Source organism: Bos indicus x Bos taurus, chromosome 1, assembly GCF_003369695.1.
Source record: "Bos indicus x Bos taurus breed Angus x Brahman F1 hybrid chromosome 1, Bos_hybrid_MaternalHap_v2.0, whole genome shotgun sequence".
Classification (NCBI taxonomy): Eukaryota; Metazoa; Chordata; class Mammalia; order Artiodactyla; family Bovidae; genus Bos; species Bos indicus x Bos taurus.
In genome coordinates, this window is record NC_040076.1 from 26,817,444 (window position 1) to 26,836,496 (window position 19,053).

General features: G+C 35.9%; 1 protein-coding gene and 1 long non-coding RNA gene across 7 annotated transcripts in view; one reads left to right on the plus strand and one right to left on the minus strand.

Annotated features, from left to right (window-relative positions):
* The window catches only part of ROBO1 (roundabout guidance receptor 1), a 1,292,504-nt gene that overhangs the window by 920,521 nt on the left and 352,930 nt on the right, over positions 1-19,053 (minus strand). The window contains exon 1 of one of the 6 annotated variants that reach the window (XM_027550537.1): positions 13,884-14,004. The exons of the other annotated variants lie outside the window; for them this stretch is intronic. Coding sequence (XP_027406338.1) covers positions 13,884-13,989 — 106 coding nt within the window. The 5' untranslated portion in view covers positions 13,990-14,004. Of the gene's footprint in view, positions 1-13,883; positions 14,005-19,053 lie in introns of those variants that run through there. 6 annotated transcript variants of the gene reach the window in all.
* On the plus strand, positions 13,359-17,919 carry LOC113898187. The gene is made up of 2 exons (XR_003512576.1): positions 13,359-13,994; positions 17,489-17,919. It is a non-coding gene; the product is annotated as an uncharacterized LOC113898187 (long non-coding RNA).

The following is a 19,053-nucleotide window of genomic DNA, read 5'->3' on the forward strand; positions in this document are numbered from 1 at the left end:
TATGTCCTAATTTATTTAACTAAACCTCTGCCATTGGGCATAAGTCCATATATCATTCATGAAAAATATTTTCTGATTACAAAAAAGAAAAAAAAATCTCTGAGAAAAGTAGACTAAAAGTCTAATTAAATAGTAAATTATTCAAATTTATTGTGTAGGATGATTTCTAGTTTATAAAATTTTAAGAGCATTTTGAAGCCTCTCTCTCTCTTTTTCTTTCTCTGGGCTCCCCTGGTAGCTCAGATGGTAGAGAATGCAATGCAGGATATGTAAGAGATGTAGGTTCAATCCTTGGGGAAGATCCTCTGAGAAGGGAATGGCTACCAACTCCAGTATTCTTGCCTGGAGAATTCTATGGAGCCTGACAGGCGACATTCCATAGAGTTGCAAAGAATTGGACATGACTGAGCAACACACACACACACACACACACACACACACGTGTGTGTGTGTGTTCATATATATATATGTGTGTGTGTTTACTATAATTACTAGTCAATAAACGCCAAAGACTATAGCTAAATTTGTAGTTCAGAAACTCAACACACTGATTAGCCATTTTGCCTCAGTAAACAATACTGAAATGTTTTTAGTCAGTAAACATTTCACTATCTGGGATACTGGACAGAACTTTTCCAGGATTTTCTAGTTCTGGAGAAATATTTGAAAAGGCTCAGCACTTTGAACAGGCAAGATTCAATAAGTAAACTTTAATAAGCGATCAGATCCATCCCATTAGATAAGATCTTTACTTATTCAAGAAACAAAAGTTAGCAACTTCACCTTATACTCAAAACAAGGAGTCAAACAAAAAGTCAATCTGAGAGGCAGACAATTAATCGTGACTTATGTAACTGGTAAGTCTGAAAAATTGTGCTCCTGAATATTTAATGAAAAAATAACAACCATTCAGAGACTATGGAAGCCTAATACCAGCCACATGATGATGATTAAACTTTAACAAGGGTTCTCTTTCTACATCCCACCTCTACCACTTTAAGCAATGTGTCTTTAGATTATGTAACCTAACCTCTTTATTGTTCATCTTTAAAATGGGAAAATCCTCCTGGGTTGACTAAAAATTTTAAATGAATAAAATAAAGTATTTACTACAGGGCCTGGTCCAGAATGAGTATTTACAGAGTAAAGTGTGTGTGTCTATATATATATAGACACACATAGACACACAAAACTGGAAAACTGAAAGCAAAATGAATTATACTAAAATTATTCATATTTCAATATCTAATGCTTGGGCATATATTGGTATAAAGAAATAGTCAGATTTTTGCATCTATATGTAGAAGCACTGTGAACACGACAGCCTTAGGATGTAGACTGATGCAGGTATCATTGATTCCAATACAAAAAGTGATACCTTGGTCTGCGATGTGATCTGAGTAAAATGAAGTACAATTTTACCTTCTTTTACAAGGTACTTGCATAGTAAGAATTACTCTGGAAAACAGAACTAGCTTCTAAGCTCAAATAGTTAGACAGATTTTTGTTTTTTCATGAGTTCTCAATGGGATATTTGAAATGACTACTCCAGAGTCGGACACGACTGAAGCGACTTAGCAGCAGCAGCAGCAGCAGCACAAGACATGCAGCATTTCAGGTTTCTATCCAGTAAATGCTAGTGGCAGTGCTGCTTCAATAATTACAACAACCAAAATCCCTCTACAGAATTCTGAAGTCTGCTGAAGAGCAGTGATTCTCATTTTTCACTTGTTACTGACAGCCCTAAGGAGCCTTTGAGATATTTTCATTCCAACAGAATCCTCAATGAAAGTATGATAGCACAGATACACAGATGTAATAGCTTTGCACATATAAAAGTACTTTTTCCACCCCTTACCCCCTTGATCAAACTTTCTCCCATTTGGGGGTGAAACATTCTCCATAGAGAATGCCTGTCTTAGGAGGACTAGACCACCCTCATTGAGAATCACGGAGAAAGAACAGTTTCTGGTGCCAGAACTGTGTCAGGCCTGCCCTCTGGTCTCCTCTGATCAGTAACATATCCCCATGTCTGTGGCTGTGGGCATCAGAAAGTTCTCTAAAACAGAAGTCGATAGGGAAATATGAGATGCTGTCAGTTTGAATATGTATATAACCAAAGAGGTACTATAAAGGTGTTAGATCATTTTCACTCTTGAGCTCAAACTCCTCCCGTGACCTTCCATTCCATTTAGATTAACATCTGGAAGCCTTACATGGGTTTATAATGATCCACATGATCTGTTCCCACTTCAACCTCCTTCTGACTTCTGGGCACACTGACTTCTAGGCCTGCTCCTGTGAACAAGCCAGGCATACTCTTCATAACCAAAGCTTTGCATTTACTCTTCCTTCTTTTTGGAACACTTTACCTTTGGATAGGAGCATAGCTCACTCACTTCTTTCAGGTCTGTTAATTTGCTCAGTGAGTGACTATATACTGATTAAATATATATTTTGAAATCACAGGTGATTAGGCACATTCTGGCATGTACATGTTGACTTATGGGGACTGCCAGAATACTTCAAATTACTTATAAACTGAAAATGACCACATATCTAGCACTCTATAAAACTTGCCTTAAAAAACATCAAGATTGTTTTTAATAGGAGAAAAATCTGATGCTTTCAGGTTGCCAGGAGAGCCTGTCTCCTTGCATTGAGAATAAATGAAAGGTGTTTCATATTTTTCCACCTGTAGTCATTTTCATTTTCTCTTTACATAACACTACATGAACATGACTATGAAACACACTGACATTGTCTTTTGTTCTGCAAATTGTGACAGATTTTTACAGATGTTTTCCAAACGTAATCCCAACAGGACATTAAAGACCTGAGTTGCTGATTCCATCACACAAGATTCTTGTGTACTCAAGCAGAACTCATAATCCTTAGGTTTATTGGGTGCACATTTGCCCCTGGTTTTATACTTAATTACTTATTCAGAAAAGCTTGCTGTGTGTGGATCAGTTCTCCAGATTATGTCACTAAGTGTAAATTTATCTCAGAATGCGGTAAATGTGAGTTCTCAGCCAATCTTTTAAATTAGAAAAATATTGCCATCAGTTATAGTAAATTCAACATTTTGCATTATTTCCTGGACATAAAAGCCAAAATCTTAAAATATTTTTTCAGGTTTTTCTATCAGTTTCCTGGGTCACTCTATAAGAAATGTACCCAAATAGCCCCACAACACACACACACACAGACAACAACTGCGTACTTAGCAAATGATGATACCAGGGGAATATATGTTCTAATTGCATTATTTTTGGTAGAAATCTGGCAAAATGTTGTATATGAATCCCTAAAACTAGGGACCCACCACATTCCAGATCTTTTCTATGTGAGAAGATTTTTTACTTCCTTTCCCCTCAACATATTCAAAATTTGTACTTCTATTTTGAATGTTTTAAGTTATAACTCTTAAGACAACGTTTCATAATAATAAAATTCAGTTGTTTTCTCCATCTAAGTATTAGTAATGTAAGTTTTAAAGATGAGAACTTGATTTTATAGCATTTATAATTGAATATCATTATGTCATTTTATGGGGCTTCCCTGGTGGCTCAGTGGTAAAGAATCCTCCTGCCAATGCAGGAGACATGGGTTCAATCCCCGATTTGGTAAGATCCCACCTGCCACGGAGCAACTGAGCCTGTGCTCTAGAGCCCATGAACTGTAACTACGGAGTCCATGTGCCACAGCTACTAAGCCCATCACTCTAGAGCCCATGCTCTGCAACAGAAGCCACTGCAATGAGAAGCTTGAGCACAGCACCCCGAGAGCAGCCTCCATTTGCTGCAACTACAGAAAAGCCTGTGCAGCAATGAAGGCCCAGCACAGCCAAAAATAAATAAATAAAATTATTTTAAAAATGTGAATTCGATCTGCTTTCTTCATCATCAGAAGCGTTTAATAATAGAGGAGGAAAAACTAAGTCCTTTGGACAATGGCTAATACTGCATACACATTTTAGACAATGAAGAAAAATGGCAACCCACTTCAGTATTGCCTGGAAAATCCCCTGGACAGAGAAGCCTGGCAGGTTTCAGTCCATGGGGTTGCCAAGAGTCGGACATGACTTAGCAACTAAAGCACTAAAATTTGCAGCTTAGTATTAAGTTCCTGAAAGAATTTAAATTATGTTAAATACTCATACATATCCAATGTATGCTTGCAAAGTGTAGCCCTGTCATGAATGAATGACCAGTGAAGTCAATATATTTTAACAATGTCAGAAAAAGGAGAAGGGTAAGAACTATGACACTTTGCAAACAAAACCAAGTGATCTTCAATCGTTTCTAGCCCATAAGATGAAAATATATGTCAATAAAAATAAAGTGAATTCTTGGCAAAAGACAGAGTATTCCGATTTCTCTCATTTCCTTTAAGAGGCAATCCTGGCATCATTTATGGGTACCCTAAGTGCTCTTTCAAATAAGTTTTCTGAAAGAAATAATCATAGTTATCTGAATGTTATATATGCATATTATATCATATAGATATACATATGTATTATATATACATATGTGTGTGTGTGTGCACGAATGTGCATACATGTAGAGGACACATTTGTTTGATTTCTAATTAATATTTGTTAAACACATTTGACTCTCTTTTTCATTTCATAATTATTTGATATATGATCTATTGTTTATTGTGTCTTTAATTTTTGAGGGTATAAATCTCAAAATACAAGATAATTTTCTTTCTCAGCACTTATACATATAAATTTACAATAGATTCAGAAAAAGTATACACAAGTAAGATTAAATTTGCATCCCAATTTTTTCAGTCTGGAGAGAAGTTTTAATTCCATTAGAAATACATTCTCCAGTTATTTATTTATTTATTTATTTTAAAACAGGTTTTAAATTTTATTTTATTTTTAAACTTTACAATATTGTATTAGTTTTGCCAAATATCAAAATGAATCTGCCACAGGTATACCCGCGTTCCCCATCCTGAACCCTCCTCCCTCCTCCCTCCCCTACCCTCCCTCTGGGTCGTTGCAGACCATAATAGACATATATCAGCATTTCTTCACTGTCACTGTTACATTTTCTTACTGCATACGGTGATCTGGGCTCTATACCAAGCAAGTAATGTGCTCTCAGGAAAGAGCTTTCCTCCTTTTGGTGAGATTCCAGAGAAGTATGTGCAGTAAACAGTAAAAAAGGAATTTTCAGGGGAATAAAAATTTAATAATCCCAACTGTTGTTGTTTTTAGTCACTACGCTGTGTCTGACTCTTTTGTAACCCCATGGACTATAGCCTGCCAGGCTTCTCTGTTCATGGGATTTCCCAGAATCCTGGAGTGGGTTGCCAGTTTCCTTCTCCAAGGGGATCTTCATGAACCAGGGATCAAAACTGTGTCTCCTGCTTTGGCAGGCAGATTCTTTACCAGTGAGCCATCAGGAAAGCCCAATAATCACAATACCAATATTAATAATCATTACAACACTGGAATAGGAATCAATATTTGAACATCTGTGTACCCAAACTTTATGATCAGTGTGGTAAATCTTCACAATTTTTTGGGGGGGGAAATGTTATCCCCACTTAACAAATAAAAACAGAGACCTAGAGAGATTATGTCAGTTCTCACAACATACATGTAGGTTGAAAGATTGGATTAGGATCTTGGTATGTCTGTTTCTGGGAGAAGGCAATGGCACCCCACTCCAGTACTCTTGCCTGGAAAATCCCATGGACAGAGGAGCCTGGTGGGCTGCAGTCCATGGGGATGCTAATAGTTGGACACGACTGAGAGACTTCACTTTCATTTTCACTTTTATGCATTGGAGAAGGAAATGGCAACCCACTTCAGTGTTCTTGCCTGAAGAATTCCAGGGATGAGGGAGCCTGCTGGGCTGCCGTCTATGGGGTTGCACAGAGTCGGACACGACTGAAGCCACTTAGCAGCAGCAGCAGCAGCAGCATGTCTGTTTCTAGGCATATCTGTCTACTCTAACTCTGTATATAATGATTTTGAAACATATTGGAGACTTCTTAACTGTTCTCCCTAAAATTAAATTTGGGGTTGGACAGACCATCATTTACTCTAAATTTGCATTACATTTCATGAGGAAATTATTTTGATGATTATTTTCATGATGGCTTCATTTATTAAGAAAGAAATTTCCTTGGCAGTGACTGATGAAATTTCTGGCAGAACTCATGACCTTCTTGCCCATAAGTTTTGTTCAGGTCACAGTGCTACTCTATGATATTTAGCCATTAAATGCTTCAGATTATTGTCTTCAAAATGTCTTCAAATTATCACTCATTCTCCCTGAATCCATTTCTCAACTGTACAGGCCTACATCACAAAAAACCCCATTTCTGCCCTCTGTTTCTATTTCACTGTGATTAGTAAATGTAACAAAGCTAGAAATTTTAATGCTAGCAATTTTGTGAATTTCTTTCTTCATGGTGAAAATGAGAGATGAATCAAGACTGTACTACTTTTGAGCCTGCTCAGCATTTTATTACATTATTTAAACATATCAAACTGACATATAGTGTGAGAATCTTAGTGGTGAGAGTGTTAAACAGATTCATAGAAGAGAATGTGGCTACTTTGGCAGGGATTTTGAACCAGTTAGAGCAGTAATATATTCATTACCACATTTCTTTGGGCACGCTGTTCTGCTTTATCACACTGTCCAAAACTAACTGAGCTCTAGCACACACAAAAAATTTAACACTTCTGTAACCTAAGAACAATTTCAAATGACAAATAATAGGTCGTTTCTAAGGAGGATTAGTGAACAGTAAAGTCTTGAACTTGTCTCTTTTCAAAATAGCAAGCTTACAAAGACATTATATTCTTAGGTGTGTTTTTACTATACCCTTGGGCTAAATTTTTATGAGTTTAAATATCTAATTTAAAATCAAAGTCAATCGGAAAATAGTAGTCAACTGACAGAAATAAGCTACATGGCCAAATTTGTTGGCTCACATCTGCACCATAAAATGAGAAAAATAAAATTTTATAGACTCCCTATTTCTCAGTGTCCTTCAAATTTATAAATAGATTTATTAGAACCAAAATATTATACTGGAAATTGTTACAGATGAGACAGTTAAAATCATTGTGCTGGAATAATTTAGAGTCATTTCTCTGTGGCAAAAGCCAGGATGAATGTTGGATTTACCAAACCTGAAGTTATAGACATTGATCTTGTGCATCCTCTCAGATTACACACTGTTTTATAATCCCTGTTCACACTTAATTTCTATCATCTTTATCAAAATGGAATCAAGGTTGTCATTTCTTTAATTATTTTCAAATTCTGCTACCATGGAATTTTAACCTTTCAATATGGAATGATTTGAGAAAGGATTACCTGGGAAATTGCTTTTCTATTCATGTGTGTGTGACAGCTGAGTTCAGCTGTTTCCTTAAGCATCCATGGAACAGCTGAGTGCTTTCTCCTGGTCCCCAGATTTGAGACTAAGGGAACTTGAGGCAACAAAGTTACACTGGAATGTATACGATCAAGGAATCTACTTTCTCTTCATTTGCTACAGCTTCAAGTTATTGACCTTTGTGACACACATGTAAGTAAAGTCATCTTCTATAACCCCTATCCTCCCTACCTAAGGCTGTTTATATTGGCATAATTACCATAATTGTGTGTTACAGGCTCAGTGCAATATAAAACACAAAATGGGCAGTCTCCAAAGTGACGTTTCAATCTTTCAAACTTAACTAATTGTAAAGTTCTTATCTGTTCCATGATGTTTATATTTATCCTCAGAGAACAGACCTAGAGATCTGGAGATACAGAAAGGAAACAAAGTTAATTTTGTCTTTGCTCTAGAGTTCCTTAGGAGTAGACAAAATGATATGGTGTCAGCAAATAAAAACAGCTCATATTCTGCCATCAGCTGAACTTGGTTTTCTGAACACTCTAATATTGATTGAATAGGAAGGGGCCAGGAAGAACAGGCCTGTGTTGTTGAATAATTATTTAATTATCTGCTAGGCATACCTTTACCATAACCATTTAATAAAACTAGAATACAAAAAAATTGGCCTTTTAAATATATTATTTTAATAAATGTTAAATGGCTTTAACTTAAGTATATATTGCAGAAACAAGGTAACAAAATAAATGTGAAAGTGTTAGTCACTCAGTCATGTCCAACCCTTTATGACCCCGTGGACTAAAGCCCCACAGCACCTCTGTCCATGGAATTCTCCAGGCAAGAATACTGAAGTGGGTAGCCATTCTCTTCTCCAGGGTATCTGCCCAAATCAGGGATTAAACCTGGGTTTTCTGCACTGCAGGCAGATTCTTTAGCATCTGAGCCACCAGGGAAACCTCAACAAAATAAATGCGTATGGGTGTTCAAATTCATTTTTTTTTTTTCAGTTCTTTTCTTGCTGAACTATTAAAAAGTCTCAAAAAAAAAAAAAAGTCTCTCTGTACCTTTCTTGTATTAAGAAGTAATAATTTAAATATTATAATTATTATTCATCACTGAGTTGAATAGAAAGTCCCTAAATTTTCCCACTAAAATTAGGGTCATTTATTTCAGCTATAATTTACAAAGAATTAGTGAAAGGGAACACATTAGTTCTTCCAAAAATATCACACTACAAACGATTGTAGACATGCAACACTATATTTTTCTCCCTAAAATGAAATGTGGTACACTTCCCAGAGTTCCATTATGACATACTATATATCTTTAAAGTATCATGATAATCCTCTTGGGTTCGATGAACTTTACTAATGTAATGTATGAAATCTCCACCCTCTGACTGTATAGGATAACTCAGATGGTGGCAGAAAGGAAAACTTCATCTACAAGGGAATACTGTCAGTTATATGTTATGACATCTGGTTCTATGCTTTTATCATCAAGGAAGCACATTATGCTCTTTCTCTGATAGAGCCCAATCATCCTTGGGCTGCTCACTGGCAAATACTATCAGTTTCTCATGTTTCCAAATGTCTATTTTATACTGTCAGCTTCAGGCTGTGTTTTAGTGAATCTTTAATATTAATCATTCCCTAGGAGTAACTCACTACCTTTACTTTAGCTCAACATAAATCTATTGATTTTTGGTACCAAACGTATCCTCTAATCAATATTGTAAGAATATGTTCCAATTGCCTACAAAAAAAAAGGAACAAGAAATACTAAAATCTCTTTCCTCAATAATTTTATATTGTGTATTTCTTCAGTAACTTTATATTATGGATTAAAGTTGTATACTGCTTTAACTGAATGAACATGCTTAGTCCTTTTTCAAGAAGTATTTCTCAAAAATTTATAAATAAATAATTGAGAAAGAGAAGAGATACAGAATACACATTGTTAAACACTGTTTTTCAAAAAAACTGGTAAGCCTATTTAAATGTCTTATAGTTTTACAAAACTAGTTGTTTGAAAGAAGAGTTAAATTAAGCTCATGGGGAATTGTGTAGCATATACTGTCAATAAAGTGGTGAAGGTGAAACATAAAATTGGAGAGAGAGCAATAGCAGCTAAGTTACTTTTAAAGCTTTTAAAAATTTAATTTAAGTGACTTCAGGGTATCTCTGAAGAACTCTGCCCTCAATAATTCTAATAGTACAAAATTTTCTACAATAAACAGTTGTGCTGGGGCCAGTGACCAAAGTAAAGAAGCAAATGTTTAAAAATAACTGTAGAGAGTTCCTTTTAAAATGTGATGGGCAGTTAAAAATAACATATAAAGATAAGAAATAAACCATGGTATACTTATGGACAGATTTTTTTTCTTTCCAGAGGATAGAAGATTTGACAATCTTAAAGTGACTCTACAAACTAGAGACTTATTTTTTTCTTCTTTTCTTTATAAAAAAATCTTTTAAATTAATCTAAAGCATCAGATTTATATTATGCTATGTCTATGATGCAGTCTTTTCCTTGGATGATATGGCTGGCTTAAAAAATATTATTTTTTTAATTTAAAATAAACATTAAGTCTAAAAAGTATTTTTTTAAAGTAGAGGTTAAATATAATCACAATATCTAATGGAAATTTCTAATTTGGAGCATTTCCTTTTAATTTAATTTATCTTCATACATTATGCAGTCAATATATATTCATTGGATAAATATATTTCCTTGATTCTTTACTAAAACAAGGGAAACAAACAATAACAAGATAGACTGAATTCTTGCCTTCTTGGAGTTTATATTCTATTGGTGGAGAAATAAATATATTAAAAAAATTTATATGAGATAAAGTTAGATAAAGGTAAGTGCTATTAAAAAAAACATAGATGATTGAGAGCTACATGGCATTCAGTTCTTCTTTATCTAGGAAGTTTCTTGTGAGTTCTTTTTTTGAGTCATAATATATATAAATCTATTTTTTGTACAGCCTTTTCACCAAATGTTTCATTTTAAGCATTTTGTTAGTTGCTATTTTTTAAAACTTACTTTTAATGTTTGAGAATGACTACATTTCCCAGCATCTACTCTACTTAACCTTTCCATATTTTACATTTATATATTTTTTGTAATATTTAATATTTTGAAAAATTTCTTTGTACATAAATACTTTTGTCAAAGAATAAGGTCAAATTCAGTAATTTTAAATATTCCAAAGAACTTACATAAATTATATATTAATTTACTCTCAAATGTTTGAAGAATCCATTTATTTAAGCGAATAATCACTGAGTCTTTACAATGTGTCAGAAACTACTAAAAACTGAAAATGATACAAAGAGCTTCTTCCTTGAGTTCACAATTTCAAGAAATAGACAAATTTATAAACAGATTTAAAAACTAAATAAATACTAAAATTATCAAATTTTAGTTACTTTAAAAAATGTAAAGTGAAAGTGAAAGTTGCTCAGTCCTGTCGGACTCTTTGAGACTCTATAGACTATACAGTCCGTGGGATTCTCCAGGCCAGAATACTGGAGTGGGTAGCCTTTCCCTTCTCCAGGGGATCTTCCCAACCCAGGGATTGAACCCAGGTCTCCATCATTGCAGGCAGATTCTTCACCAGCTGAGTCACAGAGAACCACCCCCTCACCCCCAAAACAATAACAACAAAATTGTAATCCATGGGAAAAAATTGAAAGCAACAGAAACACTTAAGTGCATTTTAAGTCTCTCAAAAAACATATGCATTCTATTTTGAAGTAGAAGATAGTCTTTAACAATCTCTAAAATCTTTTTAGCTTTTAGAAGTCTATGAATAGAAAGTGACCAAAAAATAAAAAGATGAGTACAATGTCTGTTATATGCAACACAGAATATAAATTTCCTTAGACTTGAAGATCCATGCCCAAATCTGTGACTTGACATTCTTTGAAAATTAGAAACTCTGAGATTTCTTACTTTGACTTTTATCACTGCCATTCTAAATTTATTATATAACTCTCACCTAATTAGGAAGTTGAGTATCCCTCTAAATATATTCACAGATTCTCCCAATGGATGCATATTAAGTTGATTATGAGCTTTCTGTCACAATTTAGTCATTATTGGGAGTCAATTGATCTGTAAATCAACAGGAATTGTCTTGGGTGAGAAATTCTCAGTAGATTGCCTCTGCTCTTCTCACCCAAACTCTTCAACACAAGGGTATGCTTGGATCACTCATTTTTGTGTTTCTTGAGGGCTTATTTGAAAAGAAAAGGTTAAAGCACGAGTTTAAGATGCTGAATTGCCCTCTGCCTCGTCCGTGTTCTTTTGGGCATTGAAGATCACCATGGTCATCATAATACAGGGAATCACAGTTCCATAACCTCTTGGGAAGTCAAATAATTCTAAAGCAGAAAACTGGGCCTCTACATTAGGACAATTGGTTTGTCAAATTCCACCCATTTTATTCAACCCATCTCCATCCCCCAATTTTTCTAAGCATTATTTTCTTAAAAATATATTTTTTCGAAATTTTGAACCATACTGTGCTAATGTTATTCTAAAGATATTTATTTGCATCCATATAGAACAAAGACTTTGGGAGTGTCTACATGAAGGAAGTAACATTTCAAATATTCTCCAAAGGTTTCATTTTGAGGTTATTGTTTTAAAAATGGACCCAGAGTTGACTCAGCAACTGGGATTTCCCACAGTCAGACTGTACTCTAAGGGAGCTTTGTGCTGTGGAAAGAACACTGAATTAGAAGTCTAAACATGGTCTAGAGAGTTGTGTCTATAACTTAACCAAGTGAATATTCTGGAGCAAGTAATTTAACTTTTTGGTATATAGGTTTCTTTTTCTTTAAACAGGAGTAGTCATATCTATCCTAGCTAATGATGAGATTACTGTAGATACATTTTCATATAATGGACATGAAAAGTAAGGCTAGATATAAGGTTATAAAAATTATAACAAATATTGTGAGCTAGACTAATTATATTTAAGCCCAAAGTGTGGAATGAAATTGATGACTCTTGGACTTTGAGGATGAATGAATTCCTCTTCATATTCTCCAATGGGGATGCAAAATTTAGATTTCATGGTGCCACCTTGGAACAGTGAGGGAGAACATCAAGACAATCTTCAAGTCCAGAAAAGAAATGGTCAATAAAATCAGTCATGTTATTTGTGAAATGTATGATTATCAGATGTATATGTATGTCATTTCTGAATCATAAGAAGAAAAAAAAGAGATTAAAGGAAAAATAAAGGACAAAGAGAAAGGAAGATAAAAAGCCAGCAATAATTGATTACTGAGAAATTCAACTGGAGACTGAGCAAATTGAATCTATAACTCTGCCAGCTTACCCGGCTTACAGTCCCCATTGATCTATCCATTAGAGCACTCCATGTAAGTAAAACAAAACTGTAAATCAGCCAATGGCATGATTAAAGCAAAAGTCATAAGCTTCACAATTAACTCTAAGGTTACTTGAATCTTCTCAATTGTACTTTCAGTAAAATAGGTTCATTGGTACACTTCCTCTGAGCACTCAACGATATTCTGAAAGAAATATTCCCCTTCTCCAAGCAGATTCCTTGGTCTTCTATATTCTTTTTTTGAAGAGAGATATAGAGAAGAGGAACACATCTATTTCTATCTTGGAGAAGAGCAATATAGCTACATCTAAGCTTTCCACACACACACACACACACACACACAACCAGTAGGACACTTCCACCTACAGTGGCCTATTGGAGGGTAAAAGTAGAAAAGACAGTGGCTCAGTCTGGCCAATTAACTCAGAGAGAAACAAATGTCATATCCATTTCCTTCTCCTGTAATAATACTAGAAATGGATTCAGTTCTAAAACTAAAATAGTAGTTTAGATACTATATGGCTTAAATACATAGACACATTTAGTGAAATTGGAGGTCTTTCATTTCCATAGAGAGAAAATAAAGACGTTAATGACCCTAAAGAGTAATATATTTATTAACCCACAATTCCCAGTTATAAAGCATAAACTCAAGTTATTCAAATCAAAGCACCTATGACATTTGCTGTTTCTAAGTTTCCTTTCTTATTACCCTCAGAACAAAATACTTACATGTAAAAGATCGTATTACATAGCTAGCATTGGAATATCTACAAATGTGAGCAACATGTTTGAACTTTATATAGAAGAGCTAAACTTAACTTCCATATACAGCATTTGGATCTATCTGCTCAAAGTCTCGACAGTCTCAGGAACTGTAAGAGTTAACTAGAAAAGCCAAGCAAAAGTCTTGCAATGAAATCCAGAACAATATTGCAGATGTGTGGAGCCTACAGAAGGTGGAGCCCATTTATTCTGCATGCATATTTAATGTGTAAAATTATTTTTAAGTCTTAAAACAACCTCTTGGAAATGCTATGAACTGCAAAGCTAGGCGAACCCGATGCATTCCTAAATATAAAGAGGAGAGAAAGAAATGCACCAAGAGTAAAAATTCCTGGTTACTCACGATTCTTTTCACCTCTCCACCTTGATCCAGCTTTCATTCTGCCTGAGACACCCACAGGAGAAGTTATTTCTGCCATCAAGAGCAGCAGCAGCAACAGTACAGCCATGCCAGGTAAAAATAACCTCTATGGAGAGTCCTGTCACAGACGAACCTGAAGGCTTTTACTGGGAATAGAAAACCCTGGAGCCAATCCTGTCATTTTATTCAGCAGAAATGCAAAAAAGGCTGTTTTTCCCATAAATTTTCAAAACGCAGGTATGTTCTCATCAGGCTTTCCATTTGAATTATTCAGGGAATGTTAAAAAAATTAGAAAGGATGTAAAACCTTCCTCTAGACATAAGCAAAATGTCAGGAGAGATGAGCTGACAATTTTCTCTGGTCTTTTCTGCAGCTATGAATTCCTAACCTACCCTTGCCAACTCTCACTTGTTCCAAATGTTTGTCAACATTTTTCATAGCACGATAAAAGGAAAGAGCTGAGATTTCAGCATTTTCCCACCTACCCATTCTGTACCACAGATTATAGTACTTGACAAATCTGAATATTTAATTTTGGCACTGCAAACACACCTCATTTCAAATAGAGGTGGTTGTTAAGGAAAAGAAAAAAAAAAAACAACTCTGCTTTTTCTCAAAGCTCTATCTAATGTCTTGGAGAAGGGATTAGATATATAAATATCTGCTGCTAAGACATGATAAAAATACTTCTGAAAAGGGGGAGTGATAAACAATTATCTTTCCTACTTAGCTGTACTATGTAAATTATATATTCAAGGACTAATGTAAAAAGACAATTTTCAAAAAATACCCCAGACCCACGAAGCAGGCAAATGTAATGTACATTGTACATTCAAAGATTATCTGCATTTCATTATAAACACTTGTTTGTTTATAAATACATATTGGTATATTCCATCTCTCTTGTTTCCTGCAGAATGATTTTTATCACCTTGTGAGCTGAGCAGATATTTGAGCAAATTAGTCTTCTCTGTTTTACAATTAAGTCTATTTCCCATAGGTAAATTGCAGTATTGTCTATTGTCATGAGTGTTTTGAAACTGTACCAATATGAGAAACTTGTTTTGCTTTGGGGAAAAAATTATTCTTTAATAATAAAAATAATGTTAGGCTTCTTGGAGCATTAGAGAATAATATGCATACGTTTATTTTAACAAGCATATAAATCTATTTTAGGATACCTTTAAACACATAATATTCTACAACCTGACCTAATTCTACAGTTAAATAGTTCACACAGCTGCCAAAACATATTTCTAAAACACATGCCTGAGAATATGCTGTTTACTGTTAGTCCTCTAGACTGCAGCAGAAGAGGGAAAAAGTCTACAGAAGCCAAGCAAGTAACATAAACTGGTGAAAAAGGCTGGGTAGGAGACAAGAAGGAGAGGTGGGGATTGTGGCTCTGTGCAGAGAAAGCCTTGTGAAAGGTGGCTTCTGTCATTCAAGCTCAGATGAATGTCGCCATGACACATGCAGATTCTGGGTTGCTGGATAGTTGAAGTTTTTAACAGAAGCTAGAAATTCAGATTATTATGAGGAATCTCCTGGTTATTAAAGCAAAAGTGATACAACTCTAAAATTCTTAACTAGTCATATAAAGCAGAACATGCTGAATCTGGTTCTAACTTAAATTTTCTAGACTCACTGATCAAGACATAAATGCCTATAACTTGTCAGATATATCATTAATAGAAAACATCCACAAAATAAGCTCATAGTTTAAAGGGATAGACATTTAAACGTAATTTTCCATGCTGTCACTTTCTTTCCTTGGTTATTAGTATTTCAAGATGTTCCAAACAGGAAATCCTACTTAAATATATTCTATTTCAGTTGAAATCAATTACAATCAAATAAAAGCAGCACCTTAATCTCCTATAATTCACACTACACTAGTGAAAGTGCAAAGCTCACATTGTCTATTAACTTTCAGGACACAAGAATTGGGAGATCATCAAGAAGGAATACTTACAGATACGGGCTGTGCATTGACTTATATGTCCTCATTTGCTTTCCACAGCCATTAATATTACAAGATGTTTTAGATCAATAAGGGTGTCCCTGGTAGCTCAGCTGGTAAAGAATCTGCAATGTGGGAGAACTGGGTTCAATCCCTGGGTTGGGGAAATCCCCTGGAGGAGGGCATGGCAACCCAGTCCAGTATTCTTGCCTGGAGAAATTCCCGTGGACAGGGGAGCCTGGTGGGCCACAGGTCATGGGGTTGCATAGAGTTGGACACAACTGAGTGACTAAGCATATAGATCAATAGGAAATTCTAGCTACATTCTATGGAGAAGGCAATGGCACCCCACTCCAGTACTTTTGCCTGGAAAATCCCATGGATGGAGGAGCCTGGTAGGCTGCAGTCCATGGGGTCGCTAGAGTCAGACATGACTGAGCGACTTCACTTTCACTTTTCACTTTCATGCATTGGAGAAGGAAATGGCAGCCCACTTCAGTGTTCTTGCCTGGAGAATCCCAGGGACGGGGAAGCCTGGTGGGCTGCCGTCTATGGGGTCGCACAGAGTTGGACAGGACTGAAGTGACTTAGCAGCAGCAGCAACAGCTACATTCTAAGACCAGCTTTCAAGCCTGCAAACTTTCTAACATAAAGGCAGTAAAGATGGGTTTGTCTGCTCTAAAATAACAAACTGATACAAAGTCAGTTATTTGACAGTCACATCCTAAATTCCATGTCTGTAACTATTTCAACTTAAAACATTAAATAGGCAAAGTGCACTTCTGCACCTTCTTTTCTTTCCTGTCCCAAGCTCTCCTTCCACTTGGCTCTATAAACGTACTCTAGTGTGAGTGGATGGAGGTGAGCAATCTCATTCTTCCTAAATGAAACTGATCAGTACCCTCATGTCAACTAAACTGATAAATAAATCCTGACTCATGGAAATTAATGGGAGCAGTCAAAAACTCCTGCTATCCATTTATTCACCATGTTTCCTGAGTACCTGACATGTGTCAGGCAGGGGGCTAATTAGTGAGGAGTTGCAATGAATCAATTGATGTAGTTGTTGCCCTCATGGAGCTGATGTTCTTGTGAGTGGAAATAGACACCATATAACAAAATCCTACTGTCAGACACATAGCTATCCAAAATGTCGCTATCATTTCTAATCAGATAGGGAAAGAATGTAGAAACTTGAATGTGGTGAAAAATAATACAAATCTAAAAAATAAAGCCTTTAATCCAGTGAGAATTGGCATATCTGTCCACAATATATAAAAGGCATTATTCTTATATAAGGAATATTTAAATTAAATAAAGAATAATGGCTATGCTGTGGCAAATGGATTTAGAAAGATAAGAGTTATAATTGGAAAGCCACTTAAAGGTTATTGCAACAGTTCAGGCAAGAAATGACAATGGCCTAGGGTTCTGGAGTAGAGATGGACAGGTGGATAGATTTGAAAGAAATAAAACTGATAAAACTTGTTGCTTTTTGTTTGAGAAATATGCACCTGAAGTGTCAGCTATACAGTGTCACCCAAGCCTGTGAAATATTAGTGTTTACTTATTGAACTATATAAGTCAACAATAACGTGTGATGTCTTTCTTCATCTTTTACAGGAGAATGGACTTGTCTAAGGGGTTCCCAAGCGGCACTAGTGGTAAAGAACCTGCCTGCCAGTGCAGGAGACGTAAGAGACACAGGTTCGATCCCTGGGTCCAGAAGATCGCCTGAAAGAGGGCATGGCAGCCCACTCCAGTATTCTTACCTGGAGAATACCATGGACAGAGGAACCTGGCAGCTACAGTCCGTAGGGTTGCAAAGAGTCGGACACGACTGAAGTGACTTAGCACACATGCACTTTTTCAGAGGAAAATAAACCAACTACAACTGCAGATGCTAGTAAAAGATACAATTTATTCCTATGACAGTTTGCAAATTGTTTGTATAAACATGACCTCCCATAATCCCTAAACCAGTTTTGTGGCAATAGGCTGATTGTTCATACATTTTCAGTTAAAAAAAATGCTCAATAAACAAGTAAAAGCAAGAACAGCTAAAGTTTGAGAGGTCAAAATTCTTTTCCAACATACAAGATCTAGATTAGAAAATGGCAGGGTTTCTGGGGTGGCTTTAAAATATTTCCAGAAATTCTTTAATATTCCTTCCTTCAAGGAGAGGACATGAATGTCCAGTCCTGAGTAGGGACAGAGAAGCCACTGAAAATAAAGTGAAAGTTATGGTGTGACTCGGGCTATGTTGTGAAAGACACTGAGATTTCCTTTCCCCGCTACTTCTCTCTCCTTTCGATCTTCAGTCTAGTAATCCAGCTGTCACATTGTACAGAAACTTAGGCAGCTTATGCAGAGGCTTACAGACAAGGAACTGAGGTTATTAATCAGCAAGCAACTGAGGTCTGCCAACCCCTATGCCAGTGAGCTGATGGACTGTGCCCACTATAGCCTGGCTAACAACTTGACTGCACCTTCATGAGGCCCTGTGCCAGTACCACCAGCTAAGCTGTTCTAGATTCCTGACTTTCAGAACCCACATATGACAACAGATGTTTATCGTTTTAAGATGCTGATCTTCAAGTGTAACTTCTACGCATCAGGAGATAAGTACTATAGCCTGGGTGAGAACAGTCCTCTCATTTCTTTCCATCACAATTACTTCCAAAGCCATGGTTTTGATTCCCACATTAAAAGGCCATGGTAAAGGCCATGGCTGCAATCACAATGTCAAATAATCACATCACTATTTAATTTCGTGTACATGAGTGAGGTGGGTGGGTCAGGTGAAAATACATTAATTCAAGGGACATCAACTTGGCGAACTCTTTTCTAATCGGTGCCACAAATTCCTTTTGCTTGATCTATTTGATCAACAAAATGGTTTTGAACATTTGCATTTGCACGTGTTTAGGTCAGGCGCATACACCCCAGTTCACATAGTTCCCAAAGTCCCTAATTTCTCACTCCAGTTAGAGGACCTTGCATATTTAGATTACCAGCCTGGTTTCAGGATTCATTTTATAATCAAATTATCATAAAAGTGTCATCAGTGTCTTCCATAAAATGCTGTATTACATTTTTAGAAAAAATTTCCCCAGCTTTCAGTTCAGTTCAGTCTCTCAGTTGTGTCTGACTCTTTGCGACCCCAAGGATTGCAGCATGCCAGGCCT